General features: G+C 41.2%; 1 protein-coding gene across 1 annotated transcript in view; it reads left to right on the top strand.

The window, feature by feature from the left end:
• Positions 1-14,631: 14,631 nt before the first annotated feature.
• The window catches only part of TIMD4 (T cell immunoglobulin and mucin domain containing 4), a 43,934-nt gene continuing 41,689 nt past the window's right edge, over positions 14,632-16,876 (top strand). The window contains exon 1 of the mRNA XM_518057.6: positions 14,632-14,717. Within this exon, the coding sequence (XP_518057.2) occupies positions 14,660-14,717 (58 nt within the window). The 5' untranslated portion in view covers positions 14,632-14,659. The remainder of the gene's footprint in view (positions 14,718-16,876) is intronic.

Here is a 16,876-nt window from a genome sequence, read left to right as displayed (position 1 = left end):
TCAAGGTTACTTATATATCCAGTGACATTGATTTAATACATTAGCAAAAATGTGCATTATGTATTGAGATATCAGGGAAAATCTGAGGAGGCTTACCAGACCCATGATGACACTGTGCCTTAAAATGTATGATGAACTTAGTTCTACGCCTGTGAAGAAAATACATGCATTCGCTCATACAAGGAAAATCTATTCATCTGACTATTACATAGTGAGCACCTGCTGGAATGAAAAAAACATACCACCCAAATCCTGCCACATAAAAATAACCATATTTGACATTTTGTACACCTGTGCTCTTTTCTCCACCTCCGTCTCCCATTTTGAATCCTGATTAAAATAATTTTACTTTTCTGCTGAAACACACCTGTTGACAGTTTCTTATCTTATTTTTTATTTATTTTTATTTTTTTACAGGCACCACCACGCCTGGCTAATTTTTGTATTTTTAGTAGAGATGGGGTTTCACCACGTTGGTCAGGCTGGTCTTGAACTCCTGACCTCGTGATCTGCCAGCCTCGGCCTCCCAAAGTGTTGGGATTACAGGAGTGAGCCACCGTGCCTGGCCAACAATGGTCATTTCTTCCACCCTAACCTTAAAGCTATTTTCTCAAAGGTCATCAATGGTTTCTTAATTTTTAATCACGTGGTCTTTTCTCTGTTGAGATCAATAAGTATTTATTGGGTATATACTTTGATATATGATGGCAGGGTCTATGTTAAGTGCTGGGGCTATGAGATGATTTCACTACAGTTCCTGTGTTCCAGGAGATCACACTGTGGTTAGAAAATAGATATGAAGGCTGGGCACGGTGGTTCACGCCTGTAATTCCAGCAGTTTGGGAGGCTGAGGCAGGTGGATCACGAGGTCAGGAGCTCTAGACCAGCCTGGCCAACACAGCAAAACCCCATCTCTACCAAAAATGCAAAAATTAGCTGAGCATTGTAGTGCACACCTGTAATCCCAGCTACTTGGGGAGGGTGAGGCAGAAGAATTGCTTGAACCCGGGAGGTGGAGGTTGCAGTGAGCCAAGATTGCACCACTGCACTCCAGCCTGGGCAACAGAGCAAGACTACATCTCAAAAAAAAAAAATATGAAAATGGATAATCTTAATATAATGTTCTAATTACAGAGACAAGGTGTGCCCAGGTTGCTGAAGTTCCCGCTGGAGCTCAAGTGGGAACTTGCACTTAAGAAGATGTGTTGGAGAAGATTCAGTCTGAGTTTGAAGGGTGAATCAATTAAATAAGATTAGGGAATTTTAGGCAAGTGGTTCTCAGACCTAGCTATACATTTAAGTTAAAAAAAAATGCTAATGCCTAGGCCCCCGCCCAGACCAATGAAGTCATGTCTAGGGGTGGAATCTGCATCCCTCTTGTGATTTTAAGATGTAACCAGATCTGAGAACCACAGCTCTGGACTGAGAGAGAAACAGGAGCCAGGCACAAGGGTGCAGAATGGTTGGAGATGTAGCTAATGTTAGAACCTTTTAATTTTTTTTTAATAATGAGATGGGTCTCGCTATGCTGCCTAGGCTGGCCTCAAACTCCTAAGCTCAAGCAATCTGCCTGCCTTGATCTCTCAAAGTTCTGGGATTACAGGCGTGGGCCACCACAGCTGGCCTGGTGTCAAAGTCGTTGACCCCAGGCTGTCTCACTCCAAAGAATGTTCTTAACCACTTCTCATTACTGGTTCCACATGACTGAGGTATTAGTCAGAATATGTAAGATTATGCTGTGGTTAAACAAACAATAATTTAGTGGTTTAGAATAACAAAGTTTGGCCTGGGCGTGGTGGCTCACACCTGTAATCCCAGCACTTTTGGAGGCCGAGGTGGCAGATCACAAGGTCAAGAGATCCAGACCATCCTGGCCAACACGATGAAACCCCATCTCTACTAAAAATACAAAAATTAGCTGGGCGTGGTGGGGTGTGCCTGTAGTCCCAGCTGCAGGCTGAGGCAAGAGAATCACTTGAACCCGGGAGGCAGAGGTTTCAATGAGCTGAAATTGTGCCACTGCACTTCAGCCTGGCAACAGAGTGAGACTCCACCTCAGGAAAAAAAAAAATGAATAACAAAGTTTGCTTTTTATTTTTACATGTTTCCATTGAGGATCATGGGGGTGGAGGGTGAGGCTCTGCTTAACATCATCCTTAATCAGAGACCCAGGTTTGGAGTCTTTCACTATTTGAAGCCAGACAAAGGAAACAGTGAATTGTACACCAATTCTTTTAGGCTTCCACCTGCAAGTGTTCCATGACACTTTTAGTTACATGCACTTGCCAAATTCAGTCATGTGTCCATAATGAACATCATGGTGATGGGGGCGTGTTACACTATTATGTGCCTAGAAGAAAACTAGAATATTTGTAAAAATAATTAAGGCTATATGAAATAAAATTAAACTCAATTGCCAATGGCAGCCATTTATATTCATCTGAGGTCCCACACTATGGCACCTGGAAGAAGTAATTTCACTATATTTGCACCAACCAGGATATTTCCAGGGGAGTTTAATGCTGTACTTTTTCATTCTTACATCCAGTCCTTCCACTTTCAATTCTTGCCTTCCTTCCTTCCTCCCTCCCTCCCTCTTTCCCTCTCTCTCTTCCCCCTCCCGCTCTCTCTTTCTCTCTTTTCTTTCTTTCTCTTTCTTCCTTCCTTCCTTCCCTCCCTCCCTCCCTCCTTTATTCTTTCTTTCTTTCTTTCTTTCTTTCTTTCTTTCTTTCTTTCTTTCTTTCTCTTTCTTTCTTTCTCTCTTTCTTTCTCTCTTTCTTTCTTCCCTCCCTCCTTCCCTCTCTCTCTTCCCCCTCCCGCTCTCTCTTTCTCTCTTTTCTTTCTTTCTCTTTCTTCCTTCCTTCCTTCCCTCCCTCCCTCCCTCCTTTATTCTTTCTTTCTTTCTTTCTTTCTTTCTTTCTTTCTTTCTCTTTCTTTCTTTCTCTCTTTCTTTCTCTCTTTCTTTCTTCCCTCCCTCCCTCCCCCCACTCTTTCTTTCTTTCTCTTTCTTTCTTTCCTTCCTCTCTCTCTTTCTTTTTTTCTCTTTTCTTCTCACTCTCTGTTTCTTTTTTCGAATGGGTCTTGCTCTGTCACCCAGGCTGGATAGCAGCAGTGCGATCATAGCTCACTGAAGCGTCAACCTCCCAGGCTCAGGCGATCCTCCCACCTCAGCCTCCATAAGTTGCTGAGATTATGGGCATGAGCCACCATGCGTGATCCACTTTCAATTTCTTAACAAACATCTGGCCTTGCCGGCAGAATAAAAGTTGGGTTTCCAATATTTCAGTACTTTCTGTATTTCTTCAGATGGAAACTCTTTCCTCTTCCGAGAGTAAAACTAATGTAACAATGACTTTTTGATGCAACTGCAACATGTATCCACCCAAGCTCCATTTCTCCTTTTCTATTTGTGGATCCTCCCTTTGTTGGGTTGATTTATGAGGCCAATTGACTCATGCCAGCTTCTTCCCATCTTTTTTCCTTTGCTTATAAGTTGAAACTTTTTCCTACGTCTTTATGACTTTAAAGAACTTGCCCATAAGTAATCTCACTTAATTCTCAAATACACTCTACACTGAAGGCATTATTCAATCCCTTTTTACAAATAAAGAAAATAAATTTCAGAGGTGAGACAGGGTCTCACGAAGATTTCTGAAATATTTACATCTTCTGACAGCCACTCTTACCTTCTTTCCACTTTGTATTATTTTCTCCTATTAATGAATCAAAATGTTGACTCATTCATTCATTCATTCATCAGGTACTTATTATCTATTAGAAGCCTGGCATTGAATCAGCCACAGGGTTGTATGTACTTGGTCTCTGTGCTCTGCTGTCCATTGCTCAGACAACAGCCTTTTCTTCTTCTAACAGAACTCTAATTTTCTTCAGGGAACCAGCATGTTTCATCTCCCGATCTGAAGGACCCTAGATCCCTACCCCAGGCTCAAGGCGTAGGCCTGATTGGTCTAAACCAGTCATACCAAGAACCCAAAAGGAAATGCAATAAAAACAAAGATAAATAGCTGGGACCTAATTAAACTAAAGAGCTTTTGCATGGCAAAAAAGAACAATCAGCAGCATAAATAGACAACCCACAGAGTGGGAGAAAATCTTCACAATCTATACATCTGATAAAGGACTAAATCCAGAATCTACAATGAACTCAAATCAGAAAGAAAAAAAAAATCCCATCAAAAGTGGGTTAAGGACATAAATAGACAATTCTCAAAAGAAGATATACAAATGGCCAAATAATTATATAAAAAATGCTCAGCATCACTAATGATCAGGAAAATGCAAATCAAAACCACAATGAGATACCACCTTACTCCTGTGAGAATGACCATAATTAAAAAATAAAAAAAAAAACAAAACAGTAGATGTTGGCGTGAATGTGGTGAATGGGGAACACTTCTACATTGCTAGTGGGAATGTTAACTAGTACAGCCAGTATGGAAAACAGTGTGGAGATTCCTTAAAGAACTAACAGTAGATCTACCATTTGATCCAGCAATCCCACTACTGGGTAGGATTTTACCCAGAGGAAAAGAAGTCTTTACTTGAAAAGGACACTTGCACACACATGTTTATAGCAACACAATTCACAATTGCAAAATCTTGGAACCAACCCAAATGCCCATCAATCAATGAGCAGATAAAGAAACTGTGGTGTGGAATACTATGTAGCTATAAAAAGGAATGAGTTAACAGCATTTGCAGTGACCTGGATGAGAGTGGAGACTATTATTCTAAGTGAAGTAACTCAGGAATGGGAAACCGAACATCGTATGTTCTCACTGATATGTGGGAGCTAAGCTATGAGGATGCAAAGGCATAAGAATGGTACAGTGGACTTTGGGGAGGACTTGTGGGGAAGAGTGGGAGGAGGGTAAGGGATAAAAGACTACAAATATGGTGCAGTGTGTACTGCTTGGGTGATGGGTGCACCAAAATCTCACAGATCACCACTAAAGAACTTACTCATGTAACCAAATACTACCTGTACCCCAATAACTTATGGAAAAATAAAAAATAAAAATAAATAAATAAACCAGTCATAGCCATCTCATGCAATAGATTTGAGGGTAAGCTGGTGGCTTAGTTCTGGATAAGTCAAGTCTGCTGAGAAGGGCTTCTCTTCCCAAATAAAAAGTCAAAGACTAACAATGTGAAAGCCTTTCTGTCTCCCCTTTGCCCTTCCCAAACATGAACTTGATGTCCAGAAGTACCTCAGCCCTCCTGTGACCAGGGTGTGACAAACCAGTATGGAGGAACAGAAAGAGAAGAGTCTGGCTCCTTGATGATATTTTTGATTCCTTGGGCTATCTACATCCAGGCTTCTTTTTATGAGAGAAAAAACAAACTCCTTATATGTTTAGGCTTCTGCGAATTGGACTTTCTGTTCCTTCCAGTTGACTGGATTCCTAAGTGACTTAAATGATTGTTTTGGCTACAGACTTATAAAAAATTTCTATTTGTACTAGATTTGTTAGTCATTGCCTACGAAACCCAGCCACTTCTGAGCAACCATACTCCATCCACAGCCCAATTGCTGAAACTGCAAATGGAATGGTAGCATTCTGCATGGTGGGATCTTTCTTCTCCAGGGTAAGGCTGATCTCAGGGTAGCCAGTCACAGAGGCAGCCAGTGGAAAACAATCTGAGGCCTACCTTGGAAAATGCGAACCAGAGGGGCTCAAGTTCTCCCTCAGGAATCTGGCATTTAGAATTGAAAGAATGAGTGAGTGAGCTCAGAGAGCTGGGTTGAGGGTTACTTAGAGGATTTGGGGCTAGGGTGTATAATAAGGACCATGAGAAAGCTGACCTCATGAGAAAGCTGGTCAGGGGAGAGGTTCAGAGAGGGACAGAAAGAGATACCCCAGAGAAGAGCAGAAGAAGTAACACCTTGATGTTTCCTAATGAGGTGCTGATTCCAGATTGCATGTGCCCTTGTCATGAGTAACCTCCTCGGGGTGATTTGAGTGAATCTCTATTCTTGTCCTGATATCAGCTCGAATATACTAGGCAATAAAAGCTATATTTTGAGTTAAGTTTTCAATGTCTTCCAATCCCTCTTTCCTTGTACGTATAGTGCCAAATATAATACCTCCTTTGAGGGTTTGTTGCTGGGATTACATGTGAACAAGACCTAGCAGAGTGTTTAGCACATAGCCACAGCTTAGTGAATGTTCATTCCTTTTCCATTTCCCTAGCGCCTAGGTTGTGAGCTTATTGAAGGCAAGAATGGCTCATCTGATATGACAGTCTCAGGGCTTAGCACAGTGCCTACACATAACATGAACTCAATGGGTTGGCAAACACTTTCTGTTAGGACTAGATAGCAAATATTGTTGGGTTTGTGGACCATATGATATCTGTTGCAATTATTCAACTCTATTATTGTAGTGTGAAAGCAGCCATATACTAAAAAATGGAAGTGACCGTGTTGCAATAAAAGTTTCTTTACAAATATGGGCATTGGGCTGTATTTGGTCCATGGGCCTTAATTTGCTGACCCTTGCTATAGATGATGAAGAAACGAATGAATAAAAATGAACGAATGGGATTTTATTTAATAATGCCATTTACCAGAAAGAAAGTATTGGTACTATAAAGGACTCTTTATCCAGAAAACCTGGATTCTATTTTCATCCTATTACATAATAGTCTTTTATCTTCTCTGGCGTCATGCCTTTATTTGTAAAATGGGGTCTGATAATCCCTTCTTTGTTTAAAGGTTTGGAACTGTCAGGTCTATAAAGGTAAAATCTATGCCTTATTTGTCTTTATTCTCAGGGCCTAACAGAATTCTCACATGTCTAAACATAATAGGTTGACAGGCACTTGCTGAATGATTAAAAGGTTGAGGTGAATCAGATGTTTGATGAAGCAGGTGGTTGGACCAGATAATAGTATAAACTCTTGTATTACTTATTCATTTATTTATTTTTTGAGACAGGGTCTTGCTCTGTTGCCCAGGCTGGAGTGCAGTGGCATGATCTCGGCTCACTGCAACCTTTGCCTCCTGGGTTCAAGTGATTCTCATGCCTCAGCCTCCCAAGTAGCTTGGACTACAGGCACATGCCACCACACCTGGCTATTTGTTGTATTTTTTGTGGAGATGAGGTTTCACCATTTTGCCCAGGCTTGCCTCAAACTCATGAGCTCAAGCAATTCACCCGCCTCGGCCTCTCAAAGTGCTGGGATTACAGGTGTGAGCCAGGGTGCCCAGTCCTAAACTCTTAAAATAGGAAAAACTTTAAAATCATCCAGCCAAATTCTCGCTTTGCAGAGGGTTTTTTTGTTTTTGTTTTTTTCAGATTTAAGATTCCAAATGACTGCAAACCCAATGCAAATTGACTTAAGCCCAGAAGGAAATGTATTGCCTCATTGATGTGCCTTGTTTCAGGGATTCCACTCATGTCATAGACCTAGACTTGCTTTAGTTCCTCACTTGCCTTCTGCTTGATTGGTTCTCTTGTGAGGTAGGCTTTCCTCGTTGGTGGCAAGACTGCTGCCATTAGCTTCCAGCTCACTTCCTCACAGCTCAGGCCACAGGAAAATAGAGAAGGTCTCTATCTGTTAAAAGTCACAATAAACATCTCAAGATTGTGTATCCTTGATTTCATTTGAGTCAATTGCCTATCCTTGAGCCAATTGTGCCCATGAATGAAATCAACGCCACCTGAACCGCATTGACTAAGAATGAGGGAAGTCCGGTTCTCCAGAGGCAGACCTCCAAATGCAGAGAATGAAGGTGGCAAAAACATGAAATATCCAGCACTGCTTTGGACTCTGTCAATAATATGCTTTAATAAAAACTGAGCATCAAATATTAGGATGTTTGTGAATATTCTGAAGCTTGATCATGGAATCTAACTTAGGAAGAGACAACCAAGTTTAGTCTCTTTTTCCGGTGTTTGACCCCTCCAGATACTAGATTACTTTTAACATTTACATTCTTAAAACAAAGGAATATGTGCATTTTAAAAAATGAATTTTATTTTAAAGCAGTTTCAGATTTGCAGAAAAATCAAAGATAATACAACAGAGTTCTTATGTACCATACACCTGTTTCCCCTATTATTAACATCTTATATTAGTGTGATATATTTATTAAAATTAATGAACCGGCCCAGCGCTGTGGCTCATGCCTGTAATCCTAGAACTTTGAGAGGCCAAGGTGGGTGGATTGCTTGAGGTCAGGAGTTCAAGACCAGCCTGTCCAATGTGGTGAAACCCTGTCTCTACTTAAAATACAAACAATTCGTCGGGTGTGGTGGCAGGTGCCTGTAATCCCAGCTACTTGGGAGGCTGAGGCAGAAGAATTGCTTGAATCCAGGAGGCAGAAGTTGCAGTGAGCTGAGATCATGCCACTGCACTCCAGCCTGGGCAACAGAGCAAGACTCTGTCTCAAAAAATAATAATAATAATAATCAAATCAAATCATATAAATGAATCAGGATTGGTACATTATTATTATCTAAAATCCATACTTTATTTATATTTTCTTACTTTTTAGCTAATGGCCTTTACCTGTGCCAAGATCCCACCTGGGATACTACATTAAGTTTATTATTTATTTATTTATTTAATTTATCTTTTAAAAATAGAGACAATGTCTCACTATGTTGGCCAGGCTGGTCTTGAACTCCTGAGCTCAAGTGATCCTCCCACCTCAGCCTCCCAAAGTGCTGGGATTACAGGTGTGAACCACCTCACTTTGCCTGTTTTCTTCATGTCAGTGTCATGGGTTTTGAGGAGGAAGTCCATAGAGGTAAAGTGACCCTTATATTACATCATGTCAAGGGTACATATTATCAACTCAACTGATTGTTGATGTTGATCTTGATCGCCTGCCTGAGGTAGTATTTGTCAGTTTTCTCTACTGTGAAGCTACTCCTGCCCTGCCACTCCCCATTGTATTTTTTTGAAAGAAGTCAGTAGGTCAAACCCACACTGAAAGAGTGGGGAGTTAGGCATTATCTCCTTGAGTGGGGAGTATCTACATAAATTATTTATAATGCTTCTGGGGAGAAGATTTGTCTATTCTCCCCTACTTATTTATGGAGTCATAATTTACTTCTGTCAGTATGGACTCAGATACTTATTTTATACTTTGGATTATAATCCAGTATTCTTCTATTTATTTTGTTGCTCAGGTTGTTCCAGCTTTGAGGTGGAGCCAAAGCTTTTTGGAAGCTCTTTTGATAATCTCCTTTGCTCTTTAAAATAATCTCATTATTGTGGGATTTTTTTTAAATTTTCCTTTTTTTTTTTTTTTTTTAAGCACTTTCTTGCTTTTACTTACTGACATTGCAGGATGTTCCAGGCTCAGTCCGTATGTTTTTCACCTCAGTACTAGAATCAGCCATTTCTCCAAGAAGCCCTGGTTCTTTTTATGGGAGGATGGAATTAGAAATTAAGATGTGGGTGCTGGGTATGCTCAATATAGCCATTTTATTTTATTTTATTATTTACTTATTTGTTTATTTTGAGATGATCTCCCTCTGTTGCCCAGGCTGGAGTGCAGTGGTGCGATCTCAGCTTACTGCAACCTCCGCCTCCCGGGTTCAAGAGATCCTCCAGCCTCAGTTTCCCGAGTGGCTGGGATTACAGGCTCACACCACCACACCGAGCTAATTTTTGTATTTTTAGTAGAGACAGGGTTTTGCCATGTTGGCCAGGCTGGTCTCAAACTCCTGGCCCCAAGTGATCTGCCCACCTCGGCCTCCCAAAGTACTGGGATTACAGGCATGAGCCACCATACCCGGCCTCAATATATGCATTTTTAATAGTCAAGTTGTAAAAGGTTTATAACTAAAAAAATAGTGAATTTCCTTCCCACTTTTTTGCATTAAACTCTTTTGAGCTTGTTCTTCTGGTTTTTACCTTCATATTACTCACAGTGTGTTTATGCTGGTATTGTCTGATTGACCAATTTGAGACACTATTTGTTGACTCCCTGTAAAGGTGAATAGACTTTGGCTTTCTTACACCCCCACCCCGCTTCCTCTCTACCAATTTTTCCAGTGTAGTCAAATCAAAATATGTGTTAAGTTGGGGCATAGTGGCTCATTCATGTAATCCCAGCACTTTGGGAGACTGAGGCAGGCAGACCACTTGAGGCCAGGAGTTCAAGACCAGCCTGGCCAACATGGTGAAATCCCATCTCTACTAAAAATACAAAAATTAGCCGGGCATTGTGGTGCATGACTGTAATCTCAGCTACTTGGGAGGCTGAGGCATGAATCGCTTGTACCCTGGAGGCAGAGATTTGTCCGAAGTATTCCACGCAGTGAGCCAAGATCGCACCACTGCACTCCAACTTGGGCGACAGAGTGAGACCCTGTGTCAAAAAAATAAATAAATAAAAATAAAAATGGTGTATTAAGCCAGTAGCCAGATTTTACATTATTATCAGCATGTAACTATTAATATCTTTCACACTTAGCAAATGCACCATAATTACATTTCTTTTCTCGTACAAAATTTTATCTTTCCTGGTTGTAATAATTATCTCATTTTTTGTTTGTTTGTTTGTTTGTTATTTTGAGATGGAGTCTCGCTCTGTCACCCCAGCTGGAGTGCAGTGGCATGATCTTGACTCACTGCAACCACCACCTCCCCGGTTCAAGGGATTCTCCCACCTCAGCCTCCCAAGTAACTGGGATTACAGGCATGTGCCACTGCACTCAGCAACTTTTTGTATTTTTGGTAGAGATGGGGTTTCTCCATGTTGGCCAGGCTGGTCTGGAACTCCTGACCTCAAGTGATCCAACTGCCTCTGCCTCCCAAAGTGCTGGGATTACAGGCGTGAGCCACTGCACCCAGCCTTCATTGTGTTTTTTTCTTAATTTCCCAAGTATCCATCAAAAATTCATCCCGTGGCTGTGGGCAGTGGCTCATGCCTGTAATCCCAGCACTTTGGGAGGCTGAGATGGGAGGATCACTTGAGACCAGGAGTTTGAGAACAGCCTGGGCAACATGGCAAGACCCTGCCTCTACAAAAATTTAAACAAATTAGCTGGGTGTGGAGGCACACCTGTGGTTCCAGCTACTTGGGAGACTGGGGCAACAGGATTGCTTGAGCCTGGAGGTTGAGGCTTTACTAAGCCATGTTCATACCAGTGCACTCCGGTCTGGGCAACAGAGCAAGACCCTGTCTCAAAAAAAAAAAAAAAAATTCATCCCAAGTATTCCATCATATCTGCCAAACACCTATCAAAGTTATTTTCAAATTACCTAAGTACATGAGCTTATTCGTGACACTCACTACCACCACCCCAAGGCTTATTCCTCTGCTCTTCTGCCCCAGCCTGAGGTGGTTATTAAAGTAATTATTCTCCAAAGATGCTTCCCCTACCACTCCAATGAACCACACTTCCTCGCATTCACATCCTTGTATTGCTCCCTCCACTTGAATTCTCTGGGATGGCCTTATAATTTGCCTTTTGACCAATAGAATACTGTAAAAATGATACTGAATGTTACCTAAGGCTAGGTCGTAAGAACCTTTGTGGATTATTCCTGAGCATGTTGGAATGCTAATTTTTGGGAAAGCCAGATCCTATGTAAAAAATCCAACTACTCTGAGACCACCATACTGTAAGGAAGCCCCAGCTTCCATGTAGAAAGGTCATGTGGAGAGAGACAGTTGTCAGTCCAGCCCCTATCTCTTCTAGTCATTCTATTAATTTGCTAGACATACAAGTCCAGCTAGAAGTGTCATTTTGGATGATCAGTCATGTGAGTGAGAAAGTTATCTTGGACAAATAGTCCAATCTAGTCTTGAGATAGCCACTGTCACTGAGTGAGAGCTACCCAGCTGAACACTGTCATCCCAGGGAATCATGAAAAGTACATTGACATTGTTCAGGCACTAGGTTTTGGGGTGGTTTGTGATGCAGTGAAACAGTTCCCCTCTAGGTCTGTTCTGCAGTTTTCTTTGTGAAATTTTTCTTCCCTGGAGTTAGATGTCGTGTTTTCTGGACCCCATGACTTTCTGTTTCCTGGTTATTTCTCCCGTTTTGCTACAGATTTCCCTTCCATAACTTCTAGGAAAGGAAGTATAGTAAGTAAATTTTGAATCTATGTCCAAAAAGGCCTTTATTATGATCTTACATTTGAGAAATAGATTGTCTGCAAGTAGGATTCTAGGTTGAAATTAAATTTCTCCTCTGGATTTTTTTTTTTTTTTTTTTGGACACAGGTTCTCTGTCTGTTTTCCAGGCTGGAGTGCAGTGGCACAATCTCAGCTCCCTACAACCTTCACCTCCCGGGCTCAAGCAATCCTCCCACCTCAGCCTCTGGAGTAGCTGGGACCACAGGTGCGCATCACCACACTCAGCCAATTTTTTGTATTTTTGGCAGATATAGATTTTCTTTTCCTCTTTTTTTTTTTTTTTTTTTTTTTTTGATGGAGTCTCCTTCTGTCACCCAGGCTGGAGTGCAGTAGCACGATCTCAGCTCACTGCAACATCTGCCTCCTGGGTTCAAGTGATTCTCCTGCCTCAGCCTCCCAAGTAGCTAGGATTACAGGCATGCACCACCACACCCAGCTAATTTTTGTATTTTTAGTAGAGACCAGTTTTGCCATGTTGCCGGGACTTGTCTTGAACTCCTGACCTCAAATGATCTGCCCGTCTTGGCCTCCCAAAGTGCTGGGATTACAGGTGTGAGCCGCCACGCCCGGCTGATACAGGTTTTTACCATGTTGCCCAGGCTATTCCGGAACTCCTGGACTCAAGTGATCCACCCACTTTGGCCTCTTAAAGTGCTGGGATTACAGATGTGAGCCACCACACTCGGCCTTCCCTCTGAATTTTGAAGGCATTCGTGCACTATTTTCTAGCTTTGTTGTTTGGAACACCAATGCCATTCTATTTCCAAATCCATTCAGTGCAATATGTTGTTCTTTCTCTCTGGAGTCTTTTCGTATCTTTTCTTTATGTCTGATGTTCTCATATTACATGATAATATCTTGCTTTGTGGGGATATTTTTATTCATTGAGTTTAGCATTTGATTGACCCTCTCAATACTGAGAGTCATCTCCTTTAGTTACAAGAGTCTTTCCTTTATTATTTCTTTAGTAATTTCCTCTCCTCTATTTTCTTTTTTAATGTTCTGAAACAATCCTAGTCCTTTGGCTTCGTAGATGGTTATACTTTCTAACAAATTTTCTTAACTTTATTTTTCAAACCTTCCATAAAATTCGGGACATTTTTATAATGTCTGTGTTCTTTTTCATGAATGTAAAATCTTTCTTTCTGAGAAAATATTAGCTTTTTAAAAAGTTTTTGAAGTTCTCTTTAGCTCTCCCTGTTATTTTTGTCTCTTTTTTATGTTAAATGCTTTCCTCAAATGTCTGATGATCCCTGGTTATCTGTTCATATCTGAAAGGGACACTAAAGACTCATTAATAGTTCTGCATGCATGGCTGAGGCTCATGCACTGATGAACTTATTGAAGGAGGGTTGAGTGGTTTTGTTGGGGAACACTCAAAACTATAAATATCTGAAAATGTTTTATTGGGACCACTTAGTTTATCCAGAGATTAAATCCTCCAGTTTCCTGGGATAGAATGGGGAAAGGATCCCTTGGCTCTGTGGGCATTCAGTGGGAAGATTCACTCTGAATCCCATTATTTTCATCCCTGCTCATGTTAGTCTGGCTTCTCTGGGTCTAGAACCTCACCTGATATTTAGATTTTTCACTGATACCTTCAGTAGAAGCAATGTTGAATGTTTGAGGTTTGTTGGCTGGTTACAATCAATTAAGGATTTTTAAAAATCTAGAACATTTGTGAATTCTTATATTTTCTCTCTGGTACTAAGTAGGAGCTAGCCACAGGTAGGCCTCATCATATGGATACATTACCCAAACGGTCACAGGTCAAAGGACAATGTAGTGATTAACCATAAGCTTTGGAATCAGGAAGTTCTGGGCTTCAGTGTCTTCCTAAAACTTAAAAAAAAATTTAATTTTTTTATTAAACTTTTTTTTTAAATAAAAAATTGAGATGGGGTTTCGCTATGTTGATCAGGCTGGTCTCAAACTCCTGGCCTCAAGCGATCCTCCCATCTCGGCCTCCCTAAGTGCTAGGATTACAGATGTGAGCCACTGTGCCTGTCCTCACTTTTCTTTCTCCATTATTAGGGCAAGGAGGCCAGGGGACAGGGTGAGGGAGAACCTAGAATGGGAATGGAGGCAACTTTCAGTCTAACTATGCTTTGGCCCCATGAGGAATCTACATGTAAACACTTGCCAGTATGGAGAGTCAATTGCACTTTGTGACAGGCTGTACAGCAGTTGGGACAACTGTGGCACGTGCACAGGTTATACAGGCATATTTGCACCAGCACATGCATGGATGCTTGTGCACATATAGGAAACCCACTATACACGTGGACAAAGAAGCACAAGTATGTCCACGCCATCCCTCCACACACACACTAGTCACCAGGAGAAAAGGGCTCAGCACATTTCATCATGCATCGCCCATTGGGGGAAGCCATGTAGGACAGGAGAAAGGGAAGATTATGAGGCAAAAAGAGAAATGAAACTAAAGAGTCCCACCCTGTCAGCATTAACTGGGATATAAGAGGTTGGGCTTTGGATAGATAGACAGACTCCTGGGTCCGGTCAACCGTCAAAATGTCCAAAGAACCTCTCATTCTCTGGCTGGTGATTGAGTTTTGGTGGCTTTACCTGAGTAAGTGTTCTGAAACCTTCTATGTAGAAGTTTCCAGAGGACTTGCTATTGTGTGATGGATTTCCATGCACTGGTTTGGGCCTCAGTAAAGCAGAAGCTCACTTCATTTCTGCATCCCTCCCCTGTCCCTACCAGGCTTCCTTCTGTGGAGGGTCTCTGTCCTGCCTTGTTACACAGAGGTTTATCTAGAGACTGGTCTGGGGGTTTTAGGCTGGGGTAATTTGGGCTTATACTGGAAACGGCAACTGAAGAAGAGACACAGAAATAAGTGGTCAGATAAATTGGGGAAAAGAGATTTCATCTATGGGTGTTATTCATATAATCAATAAGCCAGGAGAATTTGTTCTGGTGAGAGTTGTGATAATTCTTATCATTCCCTCTGTTTTTAGAAGTGTTTGTTTGCTTTTTGTTTTGTTTTGCTGGGGTGAGGCTTTATGGTAAGGTTTCTTTTCTGCACGTTGTTTTGGGTTTTGGATGATGCAAATGTACACACTCAGTTTTGGCCAGTGAAGTTCTTTGCATCCTGGTGGTATAGAGCCAAGTGTTCTGGCCTGCGCTGCAGCTGCGTCTCGGGCACTAACTGTTGACACTGGGAATACGTCTAAATTGCTCTGGCTCTCCCATATTTGAAATGAGAGACCTGGCTTTTTAAATGACCAGTTGTCACAGTCTATGCTTCTAGGACAAGATAATATTGAATGGCCCTTGCAGTTTTACAAAAGTCCATGTTTTTTTAAATGGATACATAATAACTATACATATTTATGGGCTACATATGTGTTATTTTGATATATACATACAATGTACAATGATTGAATCAGGGTAATTGGGATATTCATTTCTTGAAACATTTAAATTTCTTTGTGCTGAGAACATTTCAAATGTTCCCTTCTAGTTGTTTTGAAATACACAAGAAATTATTAATAACAATAGGCACCCCACTATGCTATCAAACACTAGGACTTATTCCTTCTATTTAATTGTATTTTTTCCCTTTTTCCACATGTTCTAACTAACGTATTTTTGTACCCATTAACCTGCCTTTCTTCATACCCCTTTTCCCCTATCCTTTGTAGACTCCAGTGACTATCATTCTATTCTCCACTTTCATGAGATCAACTTTTTTAGCTCTCATGTATGAGTGGGAACATGCAATATTTGTCTTTCTGTGCCTAGCTTTTTTAACTTAACACGATATTAATAAACTCTGTTTCCATCCATGTTGTTGCAAATGACTGAGTTTCATTCTTTTTTTTATGGCTGAATATTCTACTGTGTTTATATACCACATTTTCTTTTTTTTTTTTTTTTTTTGAGACGGAGTCTCGCTCTTTCACCCAGGCCGGACTGCAGTGGCGCTATCTCTATCTCGGCTCACTGCAAGCTCTGCCTGCTGGGTCCACGCCATTCTCCTGCCTCAGACTCCCAAGTAGCTGGGACTATGGGCGCCTGCCACCATGCATGGCTAATTTTTGTATTTTTAGTAGAGACGGGGTTTCACCATATTGGTCAGGCTGGTCTTGAACTCCTGACCTCAGGCGATCCACTCACCTCGGCCTCCCAAAGTGCTGGGCTTATAGGCGTGAGTCACCGCACCTGGCCATATACCACATTTTCTTTATTCATTCATCCATTGATGGACACGTAGGTTGCTTCTATATCTTGGCTATCATGCATAGTGCTGTAATAAACATGGGAGTGTAAATATCTCTTTAATTGATTTCATTTCTTTGGGATATATCCCCAGTAGTGGGATTGTTGGATCATATGGTAATTCTATTTTTAGTTTTTTAAGGAATCACCATACTGTTTCCCATAATGGCTGTAGTAATTTACATTCCCACCAACAGTGTACGAGAGTTCCTCTTTCTTTGCGTCCTCGCCAGCAATGCTTGCTTTTTGTCTTTTTGATAGTAGCCATTTTATCAGAAATGAAGTGATACCTCATTGTGGTTTGGATTTGCATTTCCCCAGTGATTAGCAATGTTAAACACTTTTTCTTCTACCTCTTGGCTCTTTGTATGTGCAGAAAACTTTCCAACATGGTGCATGAGAAAACACCCATATTTGAAGGAAAACAAATGTATTTCCTCACCTCTCAAACTTGTACTATTCTCTCTGCCTTTCTTTCCTCTGTAGTGCCATGCATCCTCAGGTCC

This window comes from Pan troglodytes, chromosome 4 (assembly GCF_028858775.2).
Source record: "Pan troglodytes isolate AG18354 chromosome 4, NHGRI_mPanTro3-v2.0_pri, whole genome shotgun sequence".
NCBI classification, from domain to species: Eukaryota; Metazoa; Chordata; class Mammalia; order Primates; family Hominidae; genus Pan; species Pan troglodytes.
The sequence above is the reverse complement of the archived record's forward strand: the minus strand, read 5'-3'. Positions and strand labels throughout refer to the sequence as shown.